At 39.6% G+C, this 27,423-nt stretch overlaps 1 protein-coding gene across 1 annotated transcript; it reads right to left on the reverse strand.

Annotated features, from left to right (window-relative positions):
* Positions 1–4,173: 4,173 nt before the first annotated feature.
* Bpgm (bisphosphoglycerate mutase) lies at positions 4,174–27,423 on the reverse strand. Its single transcript, XM_047561235.1, has 3 exons — positions 27,301–27,423; positions 17,405–18,066; positions 4,174–5,114 (listed from the first exon to the last, which is right to left on the reverse strand). Exons 2-3 carry the CDS (start codon positions 18,003–18,005, stop codon positions 4,921–4,923), a joined length of 795 nt encoding a protein of 264 aa, XP_047417191.1. The 5' UTR covers positions 18,006–18,066; positions 27,301–27,423; the 3' UTR covers positions 4,174–4,920.

Raw genomic sequence — 27,423 nt, forward strand, 5'->3', positions numbered from 1 at the left:
CCATTTCACTTACATTGTGGGGAACAATGTAAGTGGACCATTCATTTCAGGCCATTGACCCTAAGCAATCTCAGAAGAAGGGTATAGGAGCCGTAAAAACCGTGATTGCTTTGGAGTCACATGGATTAAAGTTGGACTCTGACACTGAGCTGGACTATGACACTATGGACATTTGGGAGAAAGCTGCTGCAGGGAACTAAAATCAAAGAATCAGGCTCAATAATTAATTTTAGGAGCCGAATGATTGCTCCAAGATGGGATGCCACTCAAAGGTATTAAGGAGGATAAAATAGAAGGTTTGCATCACGTGAGAGATTCCACCACTATTTGTTCAGCTACAAGGTGTAGGCGACTGTAGTCTTGTTTCTGATTTGTCATATCACCCCAGCTGACTGCTGGTCTAATGTGGAGCTGTCCTCTCAAAAGACAACAAAAGGAAAACCAGTGTAACAAATTGTTTCTTGACAACATAACCTAGACTTGAGTTTTTTTTAACATGGAGTGTTGTGTTGGCTGAGCCATTCACAAGGGACTTTCAGACACTGGAATACTTACCCTTAAATTCATCAGAGGGCATCTCCTAAGAACAAATTCATTCCTTTACCCCAAAATTGTAATATTTATTATTACCCGATATACAGGTCATATTCAAATTTCTCCAAATGCCAAAAAAACGTCCTTTGTAACTTTTTTTAAAATTCAAAGATTCAATTAAGCTTTACACATTTTTTGTTGTCCTGTCTTTTTAGAGTCATTTGATCTGGAACTGTTCCCTCATGTTTTAGTATTTATTTCTTGGCCTTGATATATTTTAAAAAGCAGCAGCCAGTTGTTTTTTGGAACATCCTATATTATAAATTTGGCCTTGCTGCTTTTTCATTATTAGATTCAGTTTAAAAGTTTTGGCAAAGACTCCATGGGTGATACCTATTTCCCACTGATTTATAGACAGCGGCATGCAAAGTCATTTAATATTCATTTGACTCAGCCACACTAAGATTAATAGCTTGGTTGTAGTGGTATCTGAGCTCTCCATTGTGAAATGCTTTTTATCCTTTGAAATTAATATTATTATTATGAATTGAGACGATATGGATGATTACATCTCTAAGATAGCCTGATGGTTTTAGTATCCATTGGTGATCCTTGTTTGAATCAGTTATTATACTGGAAGTTGACATTCTTTTGTAAAGATGTTTTTCTTTTTGCTCCCTCCCGCTTCAAGATTATTTTTTAAATCTATGATATTATAGGATATTTCATTCCCTTATTTTTTTAAAAAAATCTCATACTGAACCAAATTTGATCCTTCAAATCAACTTCTGTCTCCCATCAATCCTTGGGCGTTTCTTTTCTGACTCTTCAAGATGTTCCAAGTTCACCTACAGCTTTATCTGCCCAACCTGAAGTCATTTTTCCTAACATTCCTCCTTCTGAGGAATATTTAGGAGCCAAGATCAAGGGAATTAGGTGTTCTGGTTGTTAGTGGGTTGTGGTTTTCAGGCCTTTTCAGAGGACAGAGCCAGAGCTAATGGGGAGGGCTAGGGTAAAGAAAGAGGAAAATCTACATGTATACATGTACATATGCATGATCACAAATACCTCCAGTTCAAAACCAGTAACAGGGCTCTTCTTTACCTTCTTCCACTCTGTACCTCACTTACCCCATCATGACCAGCCGGATTTACAGACATTAATAAATATACTCATTTTTAATGCTCTAAAGTTTTTTTCAAAATTATGTGTTCAAGAGTCTCAGCAACAGTATCATCTTTAAATACTTATGTTTAATATCAGAGGTACCCGCACTTTCCTGCAGCAGTCACACACAGCAAGCTCACAGGCTTTAGATAGCAACCAGAGATAATACAGTCAATATTCAAGTCAAAACTCGAATTGGACTGCTTTACCATGGCTGCCATTTGGTCTCTCTAGAGTACCACATAGGACAAAGTTCGGAACAGATTACTGATAACTTTCAGTTTGACTGATAGAGGACTATTTGTTTCCCTTTCCCAAAATCCAACCTCTGATGTTTGCCACATATTTCAAGATAGTTCAGCGGGGTAAGAGGGAAAGAGAAGGGACATGGCAGTGGCCACAAATTCATGATGTTGGAGTTGATATGCAGGGGTATGGCTTTTGTGCTATTAATGATAGTCACTAATACCATTGTGGGGTCTCAGTCTCATGACCTCATCGAATCCTAATTACCTACAAAATACCATCAACAGAAGAATTCAGAGACTCTTTCCAACACGAGAACTTTTAGGGCGACACATTCAAACCATAGCACCCTCCAATAAATAAAACTTCACTAATTCAGCCTTCAATTTTTTCCAATAATTTGGTCATTAAAGGGAGACTGAATGACTAAAGCATTCTTGTATTTCAGATGTCCCATATTGCCATCTTACCACACCAAACCCCATCATTTTAACCTAAGCAGGGGAGACATGTCTAGCCAGCCCCAGGGCAAGACTACACTCTTAGCAAATAGACTGGCCCTCTTCAAGGACCAGATGGGCTGCCTTCCTTTTCTTCAGAAGGAAAAAAAAAATCATTAATTTCTGTCCCAGCTTCAGAAGGGTGCCAAGATTAGGATGCAGGTTAGACAGCCTTCCAGATTCCTGCATGAGAAATTCTGGATCGCCTGTTAACAATGCCAAGAAAGCAGTTTCACTAGGTGGTCCTGAGTTTGAAGTGCGGGGTTGTTAAAAGTAATGTTACATCATTTTCATAAATGTCACCTCTGTTCATATTTCAGCCAAAATCTCAAAAAGAGCTAAGGCCAAATTGTATCAGAAAGTATTAGTAAAAAATTTTCATTTTATAAAAATCATTTCAATATCTCTATCTTAGGAAGTCTTTAAGATTCCCAAGTACCTAGCTAAATGTATTATTTTGTGTCAAAACACACTGTGCTAGAGGGTCCCCTGAAGTAGAAATCTAGATGAGGAACAGGGAAGAATTCTACTGTAGAATCTGGAGCTGCCCTAAGATATGATGACGACTTGGGCTGGAAAATGCAGAGGCCAATTCGAGAGATGAAACTATTCAAAAATGGTCAGGGCTGCATCCTAGCCATAGGTTTGAAATTCCAGGAATTTCAAATTTCTGTGCTATGGTTTGGATGTGAGGTGTCCCCCAAGAGCTCACCTGTGAGACAATGCAAGGTTCAGAGGAGAGATGATTGGGTTGTGCGAGTCTTAACCCAATCAGTGAATTAATCTCCTGATAGGGATTAACTGAGTGGAAACTGAAAGCTGGCAGGATGTGGCTGGAGCGGGTGGGCACTGTGGGCGTGGCTTTGGGTATATATTCCTATCTGGTGAGTGGAGTCTCTGCTTCCTGATCATCATGAGAGCTGCTTCTCTCTGCCACATTCTTCTGCCTTGATGTTCAGCTTCACCTTGAGTCTCAAGGAATGGAGGTGGCTGTCTATTGACTGAGACCTCTGAAACTGTGACCCCTTAAATAAACTTTTCCTCCTATACAATTGTGCTGGTCAGGTCTTTTAGTCACAGCAGCGAAAAAGCTGAATAACACAACCTGGCATCTGAGTTCTAGAGGATTATCTGGTTAAACAATGGCACTAAGATGAAAGACTGCAGTAGAGAATAACAAATAGAAAGCATCCATGTTCCAAGTTTTTAAGTATCACAGATACCGCCAGCGGGGAACAGAATGGTTCGTCTTTTCAGTCATCTTCTTTGTCCAATCCCTAGGATCTAAACTAAGGACTGAATGGAAACCAAGCAGCAGTGAAGATTTCAGATTTAGTTACTTCAAATGTCAATTTTAAATATAAAATAGTTAAAAGTCCACCAATGGAAAACCATGAAAAATGACAGCTATAATAGCTATTAAAACTACAAATTTTTTACAATTGAAATGGCCTATCCTGACTACTGTGTACTACATACCATATCTTTTGTCCTTAGCTGGTGAATAACATAGGAATGTGACAAGCCCCAATATACCACAGCCCCTGCTCAGGTGAATAAATCACACGCACCATATCCTTCATGCCAACCTTCAATGTAAAGATAGGAGAAGTGTCAGGGTGGCAAAGTGAGTGCAATCTCTGAGGATTAGCAGGAAGACAGGAGTCCACAGCTAGTTCAGACCCCAGTCTAAAATTTATGAAACACACAAAAATACATGGAGATGTCATTTTCAGTCACAGAACTTTATTTTTAACCAACTCTTATACCCAACGATTAAAGTTCAAAAAACAAAAGAGAATGTAAACAGCCATAGTTGTCTATAGTGTGCTCATTTTAGTGGCCAAAGAAGAATTCTACTGAATGCCAAACAAAGGATGACTCTGGACTAGAGAAAGTTAAAGGGTCTTGCTACTGCTGTTTTTGTGGTGGTGGTTGGCCTTCCTGAAGGAACCATCCGTGACTTTCCAATGCAATGGGCCTCTGGTCTTAAGTACCAAAGCATCCCCTTTCCTAGGGGAAAAGACTAGTAATAAATACTTACATACAGTGTATTATCTAGTAATCCTTATTATCAGTTCAGAAGGTCTAATTAAATAAAAGGTGAACTACTTATTGAAATAGTGCCCATCCATGGTGACTCAATAATGATTTATTGACAATGAATATCTTAAACTTCATCTCCACTTGTTACTCTCCCATTTCAGAAACTAACAAAACAACCTCAATTAAATCCCCCTGCTTACTAATTTGTGACTAATTCAAACAGGACTAGCAAGAAAGCTAACTCCAAGGCTTGTGACATTAGCTCTTAGGTACCCTAATGCTTCATCTGAGCCCAGATAAATCACCTACATATCTATACAAAACTCTACCACAAACCTAGCCCTGAAAAAATATGGAAAATCAGGGGAAAAATAGAGAGAAATCAGCACCCATAACACACTGCATGCCACTCCTTCTGCATCTGTTTCTAGCCAGTACTTGGAGATGTTGGGACTTTTTTCACTTTTCCTTGATCATCCACTTTCTTAATGGCTTCCCGGATAGCCTCTTGGTCACCGAGGAACTGGTGAGTCCCAACAGCATGCAGGTTTTCATCCAGTTCCAGAAGAATTGGGACTCCAGTAGGGAGAGTAATGTTAATAATGTCTTCATCTGAGATACCTATTGAGCAGAAGAGGAAAGCACAAGTGTTAAAGACAAACTCAAGAGGAAGTTCTGTTTAATTGTTTAACTGCACATTGACTTAGTTCCATATTAACTGTTTGCCTGAAACCATGCCAGGTGCTGAGGGGTTCCAACTACAATTTCACAATGCCAGGAACTTTCTAGAAATTTAGAGATTCACATGAAGTACTGAATCTTAAAACAGTATATCCTTTCTGGGGCAACCTTCTTCTGCCTATTTCCTATTTACATGTGAAAGGAATTAAAATTATCTTTTCCACACTAGTCTTAAAACTAGGACTTTCCATTAATGTCTGAATCTAGTTCATTTGATGAGAATGTGGCTGGTTTTCCAACACTGAGCTTGGAAAACCCCAGACTAGCCCCAGTCAAGCAGGAAATCTCCCCCAGGGCTTGGGAAGCATAGCCCAGGGGCATCAGGAAGGGACTTCACAGCATGCTCTGTAAACAGCCCTCATTCTCCAACTCGCCCTTTACAGTCCAACTATTAGATGAGGAAGACATGCCTAATGGACAGGCCATCTTTAATTCTTTTTAACTACAAGTACATCACTGGTAATTCAATCTGGAGCAGAAGAGTTGTAATTGTACTGGTGGCTGTGGTACTAACAATACTTTCATTATTACAACTACTTTTAACAATGATCAGCTCACATTATGAGCACATACTACATGCTAGGTACTTTTCTTTTTCTTTCTTTCCTTTTTTTGAAAAAAAAACTTGTAATCTCCTGCCTTAAACTGCTCAAGTAGCTGGGATAACAGGTGTGCTCCACCATGCCTGGCTTGCTTTTTCTAAGTACTTCATATGTATTAACTCATTTAATAATCACTGCTATCCTATGAGGCTGTAAGTTATTATTTTCTCCATGTAACAATTTCTGGCACAGAGAAGTTAAGTAAACAACTCAAGACCACACAGAATAAATGGCTAAACTTGGATTAAAACCCAGGAGTCTATAACTGGAGTTCTCTGAGTTCAAAATAGAAAAACAGAAGATATGAGAAAAAGTGGAACAAACTAAGAAGCAACTGAAAATATTCAAATGATTTACTTTAAAGAAATAACTAGCTGGGCGCAGTGGCATGTGCCTGTAATCCCAGCAGCTCAGGAGGCTGAGGCAGGAGGATCACAAGTTCAAAGCCAGCCTCAGCAATTTAGCAAGGCCCTAACCAGCTTAGTGAGACCCTGTCTCTAAATAAAACATTAATAAAGGGCCAGGGATGTGGCTAAGCAGTTAGGTGCTCCTGGGTTCAATCCTCGGTACCAAAAATAATAAAACAAAACAAAAATCCAAAATATGTAACTGCTCTGTAATCTCAGCGACTCGGGAGGTTGAGGCAGGAGGATAGAAACTTCCAGGCCAGCCTTGGCAACTTAATGACACCCTTTCTCAAAATAAAAGATTAAAAGGGCTGGTTAGGAATGTAACTCAGTCGTAGAGGGCCCCTGGGTTCAATCCCCAGTACGGGGCTGGGGGGTGGCTGGAAATAACTGTTTTTATTATATGCTTCTGTTCTGTATCAGACAGGAAGGATCTAGGCAGAGCAACTGTGAGAAGAGTCCAAGGTTTGTCCTTATTTGATGGTGGCAGAATAAGTTATTATCAGTTAGTTATCAGTGCACTTTGTCATTTTAATTAGTTACTGGTCATAACTATACCAGCCGAGAGCTACAGAATCAATGCGCTGGGTCCTTACTCAGCTGGAATGGCTCTTTATTCCAATTTCAGTCCTAGGCCCTGAAGAGCTACCTTCTCACTCTCATGCACAAACTATCCAAATTCGAACCACTACAAAACAAAAGAATCCCAACTTGTGAGAGATTGTCTCTTCCAAGTGTGCTGCCTAATCACCTCCCCTCAATACACTAAATTTACAATTTTAGGTAAGAAATTTCTCTGGGCCTCCAATTCCTCCATCGAGTTGAAAAGAGAAGACAAAAGAAACATGCTTTATCTCTCCCAGCATTACCAAAGGTTGTGGGATAAGAGGGTTGGCTTAAGAGAAAGCAGACAGGGAAGAGTACATGTTTCTTCTGCCCCTTCTAGGTAGAAGACTTATAGGGAAGGCTGCTGAACCTCTGCTTTATCCTGCCGTGCCCTCATCTCAGGCTGCAGCCTTACTCAGGAACACCCCCACGAACTAAAGCTGCAAGGACAGAGGCATAGACCAGGCACCCAGCAGGTTAGCAGGGAAATGACTGCTCTATATTCTTAAAGTCCTCTGGCTCCACTGGGTCAGGAAGTCTGCTGGCTGTGCAGGAGGGGAGTTCAACAGCATGAGGTTTAGAGCCAGGGCACTACTGAGGCTTAGAATCCAACAGTTCTCCCTTCGAAACCCAGGAAATATTCTGGAGGTCCTCAAGCCTACTCACCCATCTAACCAGTAGCTGAGGACCTTTTATAATAAGCACGGTACTCTAGGGAAGAACATGTGTGACCCTGGCCAGGATTTTACCTCCAATGAAATGAGGGAGGATAGTCTCTTCCAACACAAGTTTCTCTATTTCATATTAAATGGTTGGGAAAAGCAGAAGCATCTTAGAGGTTTGAGAAATACAGAGACACCAAGTAATTTTTATATTCATCTATTGTGCAAGGACCATGTTTTATCTGTTTCTAGAGTCTGTAAACCTTGGAGAGAAAAATGGGTTTTACAGATTTGTCCAACTAATCTGGTCTCATAGGTCTCAGTCATGGTTGGCTGATTCCATTGCTCTGAGCCTGAGGTCAGTCAGACATCATGGTAGAAGGGTATGGTTGGAGGAAAGCAGCTCAGCTCATGATGAGCCAGGAACCTGGGAGAAAGAGGGATAGGGAAAGACAGAGAAAGGGGCCAGGGACAAATAGAGTCCTAGGTCACTCTCTAGTTATCCATTTCCTTTAGCCATACCCCATCTGTCTACAGTTGCCACCCAGTAGTCCATATGAACCATCAATCCATCAAATGGATTAAAGCACTAATGAAGTTTTAGCCCTAATCATTACCTAAAAGCCCCACCTCTGATTCTTGCTACATTAGGGATCATGCTTTCAAAACATGAGCTTTTCAGGGAACATTCCTAGGCCGAAGCCATAGCAGTCCATTAACTAATAAATAGATCAATTAAAGGTGGCAAATCCACACAAAGTAAATGAAGTACTGATATATGCTACAACAAGGCTGGACACTGAAAACATGCTAAATAAAAACGTCAGTCACAAAAGGACCACATACTGTATGATTCTAAATATGGAACATTCAGAATAGGCAAATCCATAATGACATAAAGTAGATTAGTTGCCTACAGCTAGAGGGAAGTGACAGAATAGGGGGTGGTGACAGCTGAGGGGGTACAGAGTTGCTTTTGGAGGTAATAAAAATCTAATTAAACATACCTGTCTTCTCAAGCCTCATTTCTTTATGGTGAAAATACTTAAAATCCTTTCTTCTAGTTTTTTCAAATATACCAATCATAATGGTCACCTATTGCCACCCTAATGCACAACAGCACACCAGAACTTCTTACTTCTATTTAACTGTAACTTAGTACCCCTTGACAATCTTTCCCCACGCCCCACTCCTAAAATATTTTAAAACTGATCATGGTGATGGATTTACAACTCTGTGAATCCATATCCATTGGTTCCTCACCCATGGATTCATTCAACCATGAATGGAAAACACTTTTTAAATTATATCTGTACCAAATACAGATAGACTTTTTGTTCTTGTCATTATTTCCTAAACAACACAGTATAACAAGTATTTACATAGCATTTACACTGTATTAGGTATTATAAGTAATCTAGAGAAGACTTAAAGTAGATAGGAGGATATGTGGTTACATATTATTTTCCAAAAAGAACTTGAGCATCTGTAGATTTTAGTATTTGCAGGAGTTTCTGAACCAGTCTTTTATGGATACCAAGGGACAACTGTATACTAAAATGCAATGAAAAGCTAGGTCTAGGTTTAGCTTAGTGGCAGAGTGCTTGCCCAGTATGCATGAGGCCCTGGGTTTGATCCCCAGTACAATGACAAAAATAAAAATAATAAAAATCACTGAATTGTGCACTTTGAATGGCAGATTGTACATGAATTACATCAGCAAAAAAGCTGTTAAAGAAGTACTAAACAGGTTCAGAAAGGTTAAACAAACCTGCTCAAGTCACAAGACTGTTAAGGCAATAAAAGTAGACCTGTTCTTAGAGGGTTTTTTTTAAATTTCCAAATCCTATGACTTACACTATAGTCATCTTACTTGTCTATGGTTATTTCCACCACCACAGAAAGGGAAAGGGGCGAATGTTTATATTTTTGTTCTGCCCTTGTGATAGACTAGGTCCTAACTGGACACTAGCACCTGGGGGATCCTAGAACTGGAAAAGGGCATAAACAGGTTTGCCTAGCCCTTGAGGTAGCTAAAAAACTGGGATTTGATGGGCCAGGTTTAGAGTACTGTCAGCATGACCCAAAACACAGGTTTGAGATCTTTGGCAAGGAGCTAGGGCACACGTGGCACCCACTGGTTTGACCATGACTTCAGATCTACCCAGGTCCTCTCTTTAATAACACCACTCACAAGTTCACACCTATAGCTTCGATGCTAACAACACACTTTTTGTGAGTCCACTAAATGAAGGCCACCAGAACTATCATCTTTCACCTACAAAGGAAGGAGCGCACAACAAAAATACTGTTTTTCCAATAAATAAAGTTAACATTCCACTTTAATGACTACTCAGGCCATTCACACAATAGACTAATTACTTAAATATTTAAAATACTTAACTGGTTAATAATCAGTCAATGAGACTTACGCAACTGAAATTTTAAAAGAGAAAATTAAGAAAAACCACAGTGAAGTCATTACTCATTACTTAATTTTGGCATAAGCTATGTTCTCCATTCTAAGGCATCAACAGAACTCCTGAGGCTAGAACACTGAATCTACACTGGATTAAGCCAAAGTGAATGAGTGGTGTATTATGTAATATCTTACTACAAACTCATTCACTGGGACTTGACCTGAAAGCTAAAATGAGCAGCTAGATAGCATATCACTTGTCTGATAACTGCCTCAGATTTTTTTATAGAGTTCAAGAATCTTCTACAAAGAAATATCACTAAGTTATCACACTGAATCTACTTCTGTCCATCACGGTCCCTTTATAAACACCTATTCATGTACCTACTGTCTTTTTTCTTTTTTTTTTGGTACTGGGGATTGAACTCAGGGGCACTTAACCACAGAGCTACATCCCAAGCCTGTTTTTTGCATCTTATTTAGAGACAGGGTCTCGCTGAGTTGTTTAGGGCCTTGCTAAATTGCTTTGAACAGTGATCCTCCTGCCTCAGTCTCCTGAGCTGCTGGGATTACAGGCGGCTCCACTGACTTTTTTTGTGTGTGTGTATGTGTTATTGGGGATTAAATTCAGCCACATTCCCATCCCCATTTTGTATTTTATTTAGAGACAGAGTCTCACTGAGTTGCTTAATGCCTCACTTTTGCTGAGCTGGCTTTGAACTCTCGATCCTCCTGCTTCAGCCTCCCAAACCACTGGGATGACAGGAACGCATCACCACACCTGGCATAATTCTTGAATCTTCTCGTAGGAGCACCTACGAGTTAACTGCAACCAATTTATATGACTAGAATATTTCAAGTAAGAAATGATGAAAATTTGGGGAAAAGTCAAGGGTGTAACTCATTCCAAAATGGGGAGAAGTTTAAACAACTTCACTGTCTGCATAGAGTCATTTCCAGAAAGTCAAATCTGCACCTACAAGTGCCTCCCCCAAGTCACTGTAATGAGGACAGTCGTGCACACTGTACATAGATGGGCAGCTTACCACTCTGCCTTCCGTGAGAGGGTTTGAGCAAGTGCTGGCTTCTCCCACCAGAATTACGAATTTCTTGAGAACAGGATCTATGTTTACTGTATCTAATCCATTCCTATATCACCCAGGCTCTTAAAGTAGAGCCTTCCCACTGTACAAATTTAATAAATATTTGTTTGATTGCAAGTAGCACTATTATGGGTTGGCTACTAGGATCCAGAATATAATTAGTTATATGGTTCACTATGTACACTAAATAAATACACTCTGGTTGTATTTTATTTATTTACTTATTCATTTATTTATTTATTTTTGCAGTACTGGGAATTGAACCTAGGACCTCGCAAGTGCCCTACCACTGATTACGTCCCCAGCTCCTTGCTAGTTTTATTTGGAGACAGGGTCTCACTATATTGCACAAGCTGGCCTTGAACCTGTGATCCTCCTGTCTCAGCCTCCCAAGTCACTGGGATTACAGGTATGCACAACCATGTATTTATTACATGAATACACTTTTTACACATAACTAAAGGCTATGAGGGATAAATGATTAAAAATCTCAAAGCATGAAATATGAAGGCATTCCAAAGACTATGTCCCAGCTACAGTACTGGCCAGATTTTAGAGAGAGATTAAAAGACAAACTCCAGAAAAGGTGGGACCTTGTATGTCTAATTCACATGTAGGTGCTACATCCCTAAACCCAAGAGCAAAACCTGATTTACTAGACCCTGGGTTCATAGCTAAACTGAATGAACTCTAATTTCTTGGGCTTTCAAACTAAATTTAGTCTTTTACTGTTGAAACCTTGATTAAAGACTGTGTTGAACTTAACAAGAAAAAAAGGGAGGGTTAAAAGGCTCTTAGCCTTGCACGAAAAGTTGCTTACATCTAGTGCTAATAAACACTTCATATTAAATGTCTTCAACATATTCTTTGGTTTTCTCTAAACTGTTTGCTAGAAAGTCTTTGAACTTCAGGAAATGGGAGAAGAGACAATAAAGGAGCCAGAAAGATTTGTTATAGGGCAGGATGAAATGCACACACTTTGACACTTTGGAATTAGGAAAAGAAAGAGAAACAGCTGCAGTCCATTCATTCAGCTATGAGGTTCCACCCATTTCCCTTTCCCTTCCAGTCAAGCAAATCACAATTAAAATTCTACTGACAATTTGTGATAAGAGTTCTATATTTTTCTATCACCAGTAAAATCTGAAAGAAGAGATTCTGAATTTCACAGATGATCAACCTGTTTTTAGTTTTAGTTCTTTAAAATCTGAATGCTATATATGTACAACTTTAAAATAGACTAGGGGAATAACTGAAAGGGAGTTATTTGAATATTGTAACATGATGATAGAATGGCAGCTTCTAATTTAGAATAAGGCAGAGAGAAGTACCCATTCTTCATTTAATTTTATAGCTAATATAGCATATACAGCTTAAAAATAAAGGTTGCTGTAAATCTTGTATACTGAAAACACAAGAAAGCTTAACCATCCCACCAGGCAACTATTTGTTTCACAGAAGAGAGGCCTGAACTTGCTGCTTCTGAAAATATCACACTAAATGCCAAAGGTGACTAATTCAGTCCCCAGCCCCATAGTTAGTCCCAAATGACCTTTCCTCCCCAATTCTCTAATTTCGCCTGGCCACTTCTTTGCCTTGCCATGTGTGCAGCTGCATACAATTCTTCAGGGATCAAGTCTGTCCTACGTGAGAGTCTTGCCTGCTACTCTTAGTCCAAACTTGAAGCTGCCTAAGCCAGTGCTTGAACCCAGACTAAACAATCTACTTCCTCTGGCAAGGTCAGACTACATCCAACGCTCAGTTTGGTACCTGGTTTTTCCTTCAATGTGGACCAGCAGGAAACAAACAGGAAGTGACTAGGCTGACCACAGAGCAAGGCACACACGCCTGTCTGGAACGCTACAGAACAGGATGCTTTTAGATACTAAGCCTGTGTTGGAAATTTTCATGGTGCTTTGCAAGAAGTGTGTCTGAACCAGTCAGAAGTGAACCTGCTTTAACCTGAACTTACTAGCACAGTACAGGTCATTATTTATATTTCTAAAAAGCAGTAAAGTAATCCCTTAAGAAGGACTTGTCCTACTATATGATATTTATTATCATTTTTCTTCTTTCTTCTGAAAGCATTAAGAACTATCAGATTAAAGAAAAGTAATATCCAAACTACATATCATTTACAAGCAAAATATTATATAAATAGATGCGTATGGTGGAGCACACCTGGAATCCCAGCAGCTAAGGAGGCTGAGGCAGAAGGATCATAAGTTTGAGGCCAGCCTTGGCAACTTTGTGAGGCCCTAACCAACTTAGTGAGATCCTGTCTCAAAATAAAGAATAAAAAGGGCTGGTGATGTAGTTCAGTGGTAAAGCAACTCTGGGTTCACTCCCCAGTACCCAAAACTTAAAAAAAAAAAAAATTATCAGACACAAAGCCTCACCTAGGTGTGGACATGTGGTTCCTACGCTTGCAATTCTTAGACAAGAATGCTATCTAACTCCAAATCAATAACACTTGCCTTTGTACCACTCAAATGTACTGGCTCCAGGAGGTCCTTATTGACCTACTCCTAGACTAGGTGGTGCAAGGAAGAAAAACAGCAGGTGGAAGCTTCATTAAGGCTACAAAGTTTGGTAGCAAAGAAGCAGTCGTAGTTCTGGGATGCAAAAACCTATATGAGAAGAGCTCATGACCTATAAGTAACATTAGCAAGACCCTAACAAAACTTCATGTTTGGATTGGGGATGCAGTTCAGTGATAGAGCACTTGCCTAACATGTAGGAGGCCCTGGGTTCCATTCCCGGCACCACAAAAAACAAACAAAAAACCTTCAAGGTCTAGCAGCTTATAATTTTAAAAGGCAATTTCCTATACTGACCATGTTTTAGTTGCTAAACAGAAGCAGCACCAGATAGTTCTTGATGCCTTGAGAAAGCATAATAAAGGCCCTCCAGGTGAGTTTTCAAAGGCACAGATAGGTGTGTACAGCAATCTTCATTCCTTCTTACTAATTGACAACACACTCACCTAGGCTATAATTGTGTGGAACAAAAATCAAAGTTCTAATTAGGGCAATGGTATTTTCACTGGATAAAGCAGGTCTTTTTTGAGGTATGATTTTCATACTGCAACATTCACCTTTTTTGGTGTACAGTTCTATCAGTTTTGACAACTTCAATAGTAGTGTGACCACCACCAGTGGTGAAATAACATAGCTCTACCATCCCTCCAAATTTCCTCAGCCTTTGCAAGCCTGCCCTTCCCTGGCTGATCTGTGTTCTGTCCTTATAGTTTTGCTTCTTCCCAAATGCCACATAAATGGAATTATACAGTACATAGTTTTTTGAGCCCAGTTTCTCTCACTTGGCATAATGCAATTGAGAGTCATTCATGATGTTAGGTAGATCAGTAGTTTGCTCCTTTTTATTACAGCAATTTCATTAAGCAAAACAGCTTAGTGATCAATAATCAATCAAATAAAATATGATCTAGATACATAATCATAACTTTCCAGGGAATTCAGAGTCACATGCAAGTTCCTTCACTAAACAAGACATGCATGCAAGATGTCTCCATTTATATACACTCCCCACAATTCAGACCACAATATTAGGATAACGGCAGTAATAATTTAAGACTCAACTCATTCATTACATTACCTTTGTTGTGGTTTACCTGCCAAGGACGCTCTGGACTCAGCTCCTTACAATACAGTATTCTGAATAAAGAATAGATTAAGGAAATGGCTACTTTTCAGGATAAAAAAATACAACAAAAACGTCCAGGTGGTAATTGATGCAGAGACTCCTCAGACTGGGTTTTGGGCAAAGTTCAGGATTCTGGCTATCATGATCATGGCCAAGTCATCTGAGCCTCTCTGGGTTTCATTTCCTTCCACAGCACCTGTTTCCTTCCCCCAAATGGAAGAAGTGTCAGTCAGGATTTGACTGCCTATATGTAATGCCATGGTACCGAGCACTTGAAAAACAACATAAATTGAAGAACCAGCACTCTCCATTGCTGAGGTATACAGACGGCACCTTTAAGTGTAGATGTTAGAGCAGATGAGTACTACTGGCATATCTCAGTGAAAGATCTTCAGGTATCTTGAAATTGCAGGCTAGATCAATATTCTAATTAGGCATTTAACTGGGATCCTCATTCTTCCTACCCCCAAGTTACAGCTTTTAAACAGTTAAGAAAGTAGTTTCATGATAGAACACCATGCTGTCATTGATTCTAGCTATTACCGCACCTTCTCCCCAGCAGTAAGTAACATGCTTTAAGTCTGCAAGCAGTGTAAGGACCAGACAGGGAAAAATTGAAAGAGCCCATTTTATGAAAAAAATTTATATAAACATGCATAAAGCATGACTAGGAATCAGACAGATATAATGACCACAAGTATTTTTACTCTTTTAACCAATGTAACTTTCCTTATATATAGAAAAGAAAGTTTTTTTCCTGTCTAACCTCACCTACATGTAATTTCCTCCACCCCCATCATGGGGTGTCCCTTTAACCAGCACTGGTTAAGCCTTCTTCCTATTTCCCTTAAAAAGAACAGTAACAAACAGTTAAATTATCAATGCACTAATAGGAGAGGGCATCTAGAATGAGCTGTAGTTGGGGCTGCAGAATAATCTGAAAGAGATCTAAACTTGAAGGTAGGTGAAGAGTAAATGGCACTGAACAGTAGGTGGCTTTTAAATGACTTTGAAGTGGGGTTTCCTGGCTAAGATGGGGAGGAGAAGATGATCCTGAAGGAGACAGTGGTATTTCTTTGGGGAAGGGACCTGGCTACCATAAGATTTAAGTCCCATCTCTGGAAAAGCAGTTAACATGGTTGGATAGAACATATCTTCTGGCAGAAACTTTGAAATTCTGAATTTCAGTTCCTTGTTGTCCTGACAGGAATCTCAACTCTTCTTCAAGCAATAAAATATTATACCTATTCTGATGAAGTTATATGTCACTTCATCAAATACCTGATTTTTCTGAACAAAGAATAGACTCCTTTACATGGCTCAGTAAATATGTGCGTGCACAAACAGATCGAGTGCCATGTCTAGTCAATGACGTTATTAACAGCTAACAAAGTTTGTCCATTTCAGATCTCTGCTTGATTAATAGATGTCAGGTATTCAAGTAATGACAAAGTAATTTCATTAATATCACTTTGTTTTGTTACCAATAGCCTACTTCCACTTATTTCGCTTACAGTATCAACCTTTTCACTTTTACACAGCCTCTTCTAGAAGAGCAAAGCACAGTGAAAAGGAATGATGGGGAAATGAATCCTCACACCTGTAAGCTAAATGCCAACAGTGATGAAAACAGGAGAACAGCAGACCACTCGAACACACATCCCCGGGGCTTAGCGAAGGGAGGAGAAGTGAGGCATGACCTGAAGGTGTCAGTGCAGCCACTGCCATCCCTCAGAGGTGAGCCAGTCCTCAAAAGGGCTCCTGTGACTTAGGCAGAAGGCAACAATAGAGTACTGACTCAGGAGTTTAAAGAAAATTAAGGTTACTGATTACCTCCAAGCCTTTATTAGAGTCAGGATAAATTAAAAAAAAAAAAAAATACAACAACTATGGCTATATTTTCCTCCCCTAGAACTTTCTCCCAATCAGTGACTAAGCCTGCTCTGGGAAAACAGGACTGGAATAAAAGAACTGCTCAGGAAGCCAGGTCTGAAAACACAGCCACAATTGCTTAAAGTTGGAATGCCCCCTGGGGTGGGGGTCAGCCAGATGTGGTGACACACACAAAGGCAAGCTAAGGCAGGAGAATGGCGGATTCAAGGGCAGCCTTGGCAACCTAGTGAGACCCTGTCTCAAAACAAAAAATAAGAAGGGCTAGGGATGTAGCTTAGTGGTAGAGCCCCCCTGAGTTAAATCCCCAGTACTGCCAAAAGAAAAAAAAAATCAATTTAAAGTTTGAAGAAAGTATCTAGATAAGTATCTAGACTGAAGTCTAGATAATTTACTTAACTTGAAAAACTCAAATAAATTTACTTTCAACACCATTTTTACAATTTATGACCTTCCTAGCCTCCTTTCATCTTAAAACAAAAATATTATATCAGTAGTTTTTAAAGTGTGGAACCCCAAGTAGTATCAGCAGTATCATCTGGAAACTTCTAAAAAATGCAAATTCTCAGGCTGTACCCATACCTACTGATTCAGAAACTCAGAATAGAACCCACAATCTGTCACATAGGGTCTGAAAACCTCTTCAGTTACTGTAAAAGGAGAAAGGCACAGGAGTTTTGATTTACAGAACAAGTTTCTTAAGTCTGAAGTGGCAAAGAGAAGGAAAGTCTATTATGTAAATGGTGCTTCAATAGCCTAATTTCTAGATTAAGGCCCAACTTTAACACTTAGTGACCTTTATCTATAAGCAGTACCTTCCAGATGTTTCAGGAGTGCTCTACTGCTATTCCCATGAGCAGATATCAGAATAGTTTTTCCCTTTAGTACTTCAGGTGCAATCCTTTCATTCCAGTAGGGAAGGAGTCTCTCCAGGACATCCTTTAAGCTTTCAGACCGTGGCAGTTGATCCAAGGGTACATCGCACAATTTATACCTCCGGTCACTGTAGATTTCATGGTAGTAGGGATGAGACTCCTCAATGGGAGGTGGGGTCACATTGTAGCTTCTTCTCCAGAGTCTCACCTGTTCTTCACCATGATTCAAAGCCATTTTCTCCCTGTTGAGCCCAATCAAGGCTCCATAGTGACGCTCATTCAGACGCCAGGAGCTTTCCACAGGAACCCATTCCTGCCCCAGCTCTTCCAGGATCAGCCAGGCTGTGTGGATGGACCGATTAAGGACCGATGTGAATACGAGATCAAACTCAAATTTCAGCGATCTGAGTTGCTTCCCACAGTTCCGGGCTTCCTCCACTCCTTCTCTGTTAAGTTTCTGATCCACCCAGCTACAAAATCGGTTCTCCTTATTCCAAGCACCCTCTCCATGTCTTAGTATGATAAGTTTATACTTGGACATACTGATGGCTGAGTTTCCCTGATGTTTTCAAATGGGATACTGTTCAAGAACAGCAATACATCTAGCAAGAGAAGAACAAAAAGTACAAGTTATATTCTTCATTCAAATGACTACCTAGGAATGGAAGCACAATTTTACAACAACCAGTTTCTAAAATAAACTGAAATTCCTTGAAACAGTTTTGACATCAGACATCCGGTATTCATCTACTATAGTGCATATAAGCATATTCTCCAGATAATTAATTATAGACAACATAGTTGATGTAAATTTTCTGATGGCTGGATAATATGTTAATTTTATGATGTAAAACAACAGAACACTTCATTCTCATGGCATGCTGTGTTTCTGCTAAATAAAAAGAAAGTTTATGCTTATAGAAGAGACAATTTAATTGAATGAGTTATATATGTCTAAAAGCATGTCTAGTACCTGGGAACTCCCAGCTCCTAGCAGCTGACTCTACATTGAAGGCATGCTTCTTACTTTGTTTTTCCTCCGGTGGGAAAAAAGTTTACCAGCCTCACCTCTTTATTACATAAATTATTAAACAGGTTAACTCAGTGAACCACCACATAGATCTTGTATATATCACTGACTGGTGGCAAAGAGTTCTTCAGTGCTGTGGGCTACACCATGTAAGAACAAATTGAAGGTACACAAGACACACTGGCTCAATATTCAAACATGAAAAGTGATTTTAGGTGACATTAACCCAAGTATGGTGTCACCTAAATAATCTTTCACCTGCTTAAGACAGAGCTGTTGGCAGGAATAAATCCGGATGCAAAACAACCTATCAAGTGCAAGCAGCTGTGAGATGCGCCTGTAGAAAGAGATTAACAGGAGCAGGTCTGTGGGAAGGAGAGGAGCCACACTGATAAGGAGGTACTGCCTCCTCCCGCAACCCTGCAGATACACTATGCACACCAGCCCCATCTTAGCAGAAGAATCTAGTAAAGTGGGTCAGCAATCCTAAAAAGTGCTTTTGAATCCGCTTCATTCAAACTGCAGGCCCAAAGTCCTGTGGGTCCACTGTCCTCTGGAAAATCTGCAGACTGGGCTGGGTCAGCCAGCCTTCACTCTCTTTGCAGTGGACATATCTACATTGACAAATGTGGCTTGGTTGACATGCCTGGCGTTCTCCACCTCCACCCCAGTGTTTTTCCACACTGGGGAGCAAAGATTATAAGAGCATCAAGGCCTGGTTTTCTGCCATTCTTGGCAACTTCCATTAACTGGTGATTTTCTGTCCCACTTAAACTGTGATTCATAGACAGTTATATAACAATCAGCGACAAAGTTCACCGGAATCTAGATCTAGTTTCTACTTTTCTTTAGTAATTCCTAGAGATTCTAAAGTGTAAACTATCTTCTAAATAAGGCTGCGGAAGTCAGGGAGGAAATCCAGTGGAGGTGATTAGCAAGTAGCTGAAAGTCTACTAGTTAGGATTGTGATCTCCCTTTCTTGTTAAGTATCAGATTCGAAGTTTTGGTGCATGTGATGCAGGAAAGCACCAAGAGACTAGAAGGGACGGGGCTTGGGGCTCAAGTGAAAGCATCTCACAGGGCTGAAAATCTTTAGGGAGGGAATATGATGTCCCTGCCTTCAGTAAGGAGAGACGTGTGGCAGAAGAGAGAAGGGAACGAAAGGAATCTGGGCAATGCTTTGCCAGGTGACTGCCTGTGCCCAGGGCTGAATTGCCATGAGGTTAATGAAGCTCCAGCTTCAGGTTCCCTCACCAGAAAGAGACCAAGCTATACATCTAGTGGATGGGTGTTAGGGTGTATGTGGGTGTGTGTTTAATTTGCAAAAGAAAGATATTTTTATATTATTTCTTTTAAAATCCCCAATTCACCACGTAGTAAAGATTCAGGCCAATGAAGAACTGGATCTCCCTATTGTAACCACTCACCATTTTATTTTTTGGTAGTAATGGAGGTTGGAGAAAAGATAAGCAAACTATCAACTGTACCTTTACCTCAACTTCGGTTTGCATGTCAAGAGATGCCACCAGGCTGAACAGCTAAAGAAACTATTTCCCTTCAAATGAACAAGGGTGTGGTGGACAAATTCCGCAGGTAGAAGCCCTTCCCCATGGTCTTTTGATTATGGACTACAGCAAGGGAACAAAACAATGTCGCAATGAATACTCCTGCAGCCACCACCAAGCTTTGCAGGATCTTAATCTGCTATATTAGCATGTTTTGTTTAAAAAAATTGTTTTCTTTTTCACTCAAAATACATGCACTGAAGCAGAAGAATAGCACTATAGCCATGAAAACTATGCAAATATACACAGTCCCTCACTGCGAGGGATGGGAAGTGAATACAGGCTAAGTACCAAACCAGTTAATCTATCTCAGGTAAATGAAAACTTCCTTCTCTCCTCCTTTGTACTATCAACTGACTTTTCCTATTTAATGAACTGCTGAATGCATGCAAAGCTCCAGAGGTATACATATACCTTAGACCAAGTTGCATCCAAGCAGGTAGCTAGGCAAGCTGCACCTCTAGAACCTACCATGTTACTCAAAGCATACAAGGCACTTAGTACGTGGGTTGATTTAATCAAAATCAGTTAGACATATATTATTAAACTGCACTACTGATCTAATGCTTAACAGTTCTAGAGGTAACTACCCAAGTAAAAATAGTCAGTTGGCAGAGTATATTCACGGATGACCATAACCTCTAAGAAAATGGAGATTCTGATTGACTTGTTCAAAAACATACGGTCACTAAATGGCAAACTGGGACTGTGCTCTAGATCTTCTGCCTCCAATTCCTGTGCTCTTGCTTCCTCACCACCAAGTACTCTGCAGTCTTGGACTGGGGATATGAACTTACTTGGCTTCACTTCATAGGAGCATCTCCAGTCATAACCTGTTCTTCCAAACTCAGGCCAACACTTTATAAAATGCATCTAATGAACAGCGTATAAAGGAGGGCTCAACCCATCACTGCTCTTGAGATGAACTTCAAGGCATGAAGTCAGGTAAAGCAGTAGTTGCCCCAACTTATGAAGAGGTAAGTGACTAAGAATATATGCCTCCGCCCACCCCTCCAAATTCAAAACTACTCCTTTAAAACCTCGAGCTTTGCTTTCCATTTTATTTTATTTTTGGTAAAGCTCACCACCATGCAGTTTGCTCTCAAGGTTCATCTATCCTATAGAAAGAATTACTGACATTTAAGGACTAATTTCCATTAATAATCAATATATTTCATCAGTAATCACTTCATGCCAAAAAAAGGACACACCGGTTATGGGATTATCATTCCCTAGTTTCTTCCTTTACAAAGTATGGTCTAGCTTGAAAACAAGGTTTACAAACCAAACACATCTTTTACAAGACTTTTCCTCATCTACCCTTTCTTTCCTCCCCAGTTTTTCCTTCCTTTTTAGCCATGGCTTTCTTAGTCCCCTGACACCTAATATGTGCCTTTACCACTCTACTGAAATGGTCTCTCAAAAGGCTACAGATTAGTCACTTCTTACTAAGTGGAGACCTCTCAGGACTCACACGGCTTTGACCCCTATGAAGTTGAATACTTCCATCAGAAAATAAATCTGCAAAGCTTTCAGTGCTGCTTTCCTCCAACACAGCTATTGTTATATCCTGTCTTGGTCTCTGCACTTTGTTACCCACCTATGACAGTACTATGTTGATGATCACGATATTAGTCACAGCAGCCAACATTCATAGAGTACCCACGTACTGGGGATTGTTTGAGCCCTCAACCATCATTCCATGGAGTAGGTTCTATAATTACTTCATTTTACAGATTCAGAAATAGGAGAAGAGGCAGGGCTAGAATTTAGGCGGAGGCTGGGCCCCCAAAGCCTATACCTATACTTTGAACCATTCTATTCCACTGCCACACTGAAAACCAAGGGTCCCTTCGGTGTCTTTGGAAACCCAACTTTTTTCACTACTTAAATCACATTAAAATGATATCCCCAAATATCATAATTGATACCCCCAAATATTTGTCAGTGTCCCCAGCCCAGTCAATTAATGCATTCTGTCTGCAACAAAGGTTGCAAACCCCATTAGGGCAGAGCACAAGGGTAGGCTTGAGAGGAATATGGACTCCATCACAGATTATGTGTTCAAGAAATCAGTGAGGAATGGTGACGTGTGTGTGTGTGTGTGTCTGTCTGTCTGTCTAAAGTCAAAACTAATTCACACCAGGAGAAGCACTTCAATCATAAAGAAGTGGGAAGAGAGAGATTCTTTCTACGCCAGACTTTATGGACATGGCACTATAAGCTGGATTTGGAAAGTTATTTAAGATTTAGATTTATAGGAAAAAAGGAAAGGAATTCTAGCCTAAGGGAACAATGAGAGGAATTAAGGAACAGGTGCCTATAGAGAATAGTAAGCCATTCAAACTAGTTGGGGTTATACGTAGGGTGACTATACATCCTGATTTGCCTAAAACAGGCCTGTTTCCTTCCCCAACATAATTATTACTAGGGCCCCTTTCACACTTAAGTATCCCATTTGGAAAATTATATGGTCACCCTGATATAGAGTATAAACAGGAAGTAGGAGGAGACTAGTCTAAAAAGATGAGACTGAACATCTAAGAAGGAGGACCTTATGCCAAAGAATATAAGTTCTTCTATAAATATTGAGACATCATTAAAGGTTTAATAGCATGCATTTTAGGAGGATTAGGCAACCTTACACATACAAAGAGAGAGAAGAAAAACCAGTAGTGTGAAAACTAGTGGTGAAGTTTTTGTAATAATTCTGATAACACATAATAGAGAGCTAGACTAGGATAACAGCTGTCAAAATGGGATGAACGAGATAAATGTGAAAGACACCAGCTCAGCTCAGATGTTAGCAACTTTTTCTGTAAAAGCCCCCATAGTAAATTTTTAGGTTTTGTGGGCTATAAGGTCTTTATCATAATTATGCACAACTGTATAATTTAGCCAGTGTAGCCGAAAGCAGCTGCAGACAATACATACATGCATAAATATGGCTGTGTTCCAATAAAACTTTGTGTATGGATACCAAAATTAAAATTTCATGTAATTTTCAAGCCAATAAAGATTGTTTTCATTTGATTAATTTCAACTATTTAAAATGTAAACCACATTCTTAGCTTGTGGGCTTATATAAAATCAGGTACTAAGCAGAAGGTCTTAGGCATGCAGCTGGATCCCTACTCAGATCTACTAATCACATCAGCATTTATAAACCTTAATTAAGCATCCTGTTTAAGGATACTCCCAACATTATTAAATCACCAGATTTTATTTTGGCTAGAAATACAAAGTACCTTAAATGGAATCCCATTCATAATTGTTTTTATCCCTCACAGAAGACAATACTGAGTGCATTTGAATCTGTTTGAGTACCTGACTTTTGCTTAGCTGATTATTTAGGAATGGGTTCAAGATAGAACTATGCAGAAAAAGTGATTTATCTCTTGAACCGCCTTCAAAACGTAATCTGTCACTCAGACATGATTTAGCCCTATGAGACATCTTCATAAATTATGGCCCAGTGCTTCCACTTCAGGTGATTGTACACTTGCTCAAAAGTGCGGGCTAAGCAATTGCCTTGGTAGAAAAGAAACAAATAGATGATTAAAAGGACATCCTGTGCAGGTGATTTATGACTTTCAAAAAACTTTTCACTATATGTGTATAGAAAATCCATTTAGATTAACTATAAAGCAAAAAAAAGTTATTTCCATAAATGCCACCATAAAATTGAAGTTAAGCTTCAAGATCAGCATGCACTGGGCAAGGCAGGGACAAAGAGGGTTGCAGGGGAACGATGCACATGCAAGGCACTACATTTACTGAGGTCACTTCATAATGTTTTCAGAATCTCAGAGTAGTGTCAACATATGTAGCATGACCATCTTGCTGGTACTTCCTACTCCTGCCCCTTATTAAGCCATATAATTTCATATATCCTGCCCCCATAACTAGGGACCATCCTATCTTCTAAATTAATATCCCTAGGACTTCACTTCCTCCCTTCCTCGAGTGTTTCAAAATAAGTGTGTAAGACTTCAGTATCACAAAGCATGAAAAGGTAGGGAAAATTACACTCCAGTCTAAAGACTAGGTTTTTTTTTTCCCTTTCCAAAAACTGGATAAGAAATTTGATCAACAATAAAATGTTAAAAATAATATAAAATAAGGGACAAGGCCCAGAATCACTTTAATCCAAAGCTTACATTTAAATAAATATTCAATTGTTTCCCTAGATCACTCAGATATTTTCCTTTGTCCAAATCCTCACTGTACAGCTTTGAGCAACTTCTAGTAAACCCCACTAAACTAGAAATCTAACTGTATAGAAGATGCACTGGCTACATTTGGGGTCTGAGAAAGAAGTCAACCATGTCTCTGATGAAACAAAAAGGAACAGTTCTCAAGGGAAATGAAATCTGGTGCTTAGTTCATTAGAGTGTCAGTTATCTTAACAAAATATGCCTTCCCCTCAAATCAAATTCAATACTTAACATTCAAATACGACTGTACTTAAAGGTACTTAATATTCTATGGTCCATTACTTTTCCTAAAGTTTTACAGTAACTTTTCCATTTATATTTACAGTAATAAGAACATCTTTTGCTGGGCCTGGTGGTGCATACTTGTAGTCTGTGACTCCAGAGGCCAAAGCAGGAGGATCACAAGTTCAAGGTCAGCCTCAGCAATTTAGCTAGGCCCTCAGTAACTTACTGAGATCCTCTCTCAAAATTAAAAGTAAAAAGGGCTAGGAATATGACTCAGTGGTAAAGTGTCCCTCAGTTCAATCCTCAGTACAAGAATAAAAAATCTCTTCATCAGGAGCAAATACTATTACTCATGGGTGTTTTTCAGATTGTTCTTAAACCTTACATTGTATTCTAACATCTACTGATCAGAATGATAAAAAGCAATAGGAGGTAGATCCCTATCACAGCGAAGAGATATAAATGTGTAATGAACTGAGAATTTGCCTGGACCATGGGGTCTGGTCCTGCCCACTTAGCATCACCAGTGTGCAAAACACTCATGACTCTTCTTTCCTATCTCTGGTTACTTACTTTCCTAGGTTAGTAACTCTGTTAATACAACTGTTTCCCCCAAATCCCCAAAAAGTTTGAAGTCTAAAAACCTAGACATAAACTCACTCTTCCGCTTGACAGTATGATCTTGAATAAATTCTTGGGATTTCAGCTTCCATGTCTATAAAGATGAGGATAACAAAACTACTCTTCTCAAGGAACTGTTAGGAGAATTAAATGAATTATGATGCAATGCTCTACCAAAAAGTGAGAGGTAGAATGGAGCAGACATTGACTAACTCATGAAGACTGATACAGTTCTTAGGTGCATGGAAGCAATCCTGGCCGGGCTGATGGTATGAAGCAAAATTTGAGAACACAGTACAATGAAGGGAGAGGTTAGAGAGGTTTAGATAGTGGAAGGAAGTATGCAGACAAACGTTGTGAGTCAAAGAGGGTGATGGAAAGAGATAGTCCTAGCAGCATACCAAATACCAAGAAATATTCTGCAATCCAAATGCAAAGTAAAAGTGGTCAACATTTTATATTCTATAAAATAGATTTTTTCTCATATTTGTGGCCAAGCTTCAAAAAAGGGTTTGTTATTATTACCTTTTGTCCTGTTTCCCCATATAAACATCCCCTCACATCAGACTTCATTCCAAAGATATTCAAGAAACATTTCAATTCAAACATTTTCGTATCCTGTTTTCCAGGCACCAGACACACAAAGATAAATGCATTGATGAATTTAGACATATCAATCACTAAATATACCTCTTAATCTCAACCCACTATAGAAGGCAAAAGAGTAAGAAAGACTAAAAGATTTACTGAAACATTAACAGTGGTTGCCTCTTAAGAGTGGTTGCCTCTTAAGTTGTCATTAAGAATGACACTTTCTGCCACATTATACTTCTGTACTCTAAAAATTTTCTACAGTGGTCTACTTGATTTGGTTTAGTTTATATACCTACACAGAAGAACATGTCCTTGAAAATGGAAACTTATTTGCTAACAGATTTGATACAAAATTTACTGCAATATGATATTTCTTGTATATCTGTAATAAAACTAATCACATTTATTTTAAAATAGACTAATATAGGCATGGGTCCCAGAAGCAATCTAATGTAACTTCTTCTTTTAAAAATATGAAAATTAAGAGTCAGAGTTGAAATGATTTGTTTAAAATGACACAAATAAGGAACAGCTGCAGGACTAAAACCAAGATGTCTTAACTTGTAACTTGGAGTTCCTTCTACTATGCCTGTTTGTTTGAATGACAAGTCTCTAAAATCCACCATCGTTTGGGGAGCATCTATGATGTGTGAGGTGCTACAGGGATACAAAAGTGGAAAAAACTTAAGTCCCTGGGCTCAGGGGAGACAGTTTTAAAATAAAAGACAAATTAACATGAGTTTTGCTTTCATTATAGAAAACCTTAGTACCTATTAACTGTCAATCCTCAACTTTGATTATTTTTTTCCTCTGAAGGGTTCCACATTCAATGAGTCAACACTCCAGTACCACTTCTCAAGCTATAAATCCTGCATAATTTGTAAGGGAGGAGGTGGGGAAGTTAAGTCAGCTAAAAACCAATTATCTTTTCAAAGTCTAACTATGAACTTAACTTCCATGATGCATTTCTTTTGACTTTCTCTAGTGCAATATCAGTCCCCATCCTGTAGAACAGAGGGAATTACACTTTTTTATTTTCAGTGTTTCTGTGATTTGGGGCCCAAAACCACTGCACTGACTCACTTTCTTTCCCTTTTTAGCATTCGAATTGTTTGGTTTTCTTGCTGTTGTTGCTTATTTGTTTGTTTGTTTTCCTATCTACTTACACTTATACCACCATGCCTGCCATTGCCCTACGCACAGTGGCAGAGCCCTGCCTCCTTGCAGGGAGTCTGCTAGTGAAGAGGCTGTACCACCGCGCCTCGGGAGTCCACCAGAGTTGTTCATCAATCCCTTCCTTCTGATGTACTCCGGCCAACCGACACCTCTGCCCGGGAGGTCCTCCTTTCAGTTGACCTAACTGTTGACTGCCGGAGAGGCGCACTCTGAGAAAGGGACAGTGGGGCGGACCTCGAGGATACCTGAGGGTCACAGCTTGAGCGGTGGAGTGGTCGCCAGATTCCGACCAAAGACTAACCTGGGAGACTATAGGAACTGGCCTCCTCCGCATCTCAAAATAAAACCCCATCTCATTTAAATAGAGAAACGTTCGCAACCGTAACATTCTAAAACAAAACCACTCACCTGCAAAAAGACCACCCGCAGCAACCGCCGTATCTCCGGGCCGCGGAGCAGGCAGCGCCTCCTAGGATTCATCGTTACAACCGGCATCGACGCTCTTTTCTATCCCTGGAGCCAGACGGGGCA

The sequence above is a fragment of the Sciurus carolinensis genome, chromosome 8 (assembly GCF_902686445.1).
Source record: "Sciurus carolinensis chromosome 8, mSciCar1.2, whole genome shotgun sequence".
Taxonomy (NCBI): domain Eukaryota; kingdom Metazoa; phylum Chordata; class Mammalia; order Rodentia; family Sciuridae; genus Sciurus; species Sciurus carolinensis.

What these genes read in the sequence shown, in the direction of transcription:
- Bpgm (XM_047561235.1), bottom strand. Translation starts at nt 18,005, where the DNA reads ATGTCCAAGTATAAACTTATCATACTAAGACATGGAGAGGGTGCTTGG. An exon ending in ACTCCTGAAACATCTGGAAG is followed by an intron (nt 5,115 to 17,404) that starts GTACTGCTTATA and finishes TCTGCTCAATAG; the next exon opens with GTATCTCAGATGAAGACATT.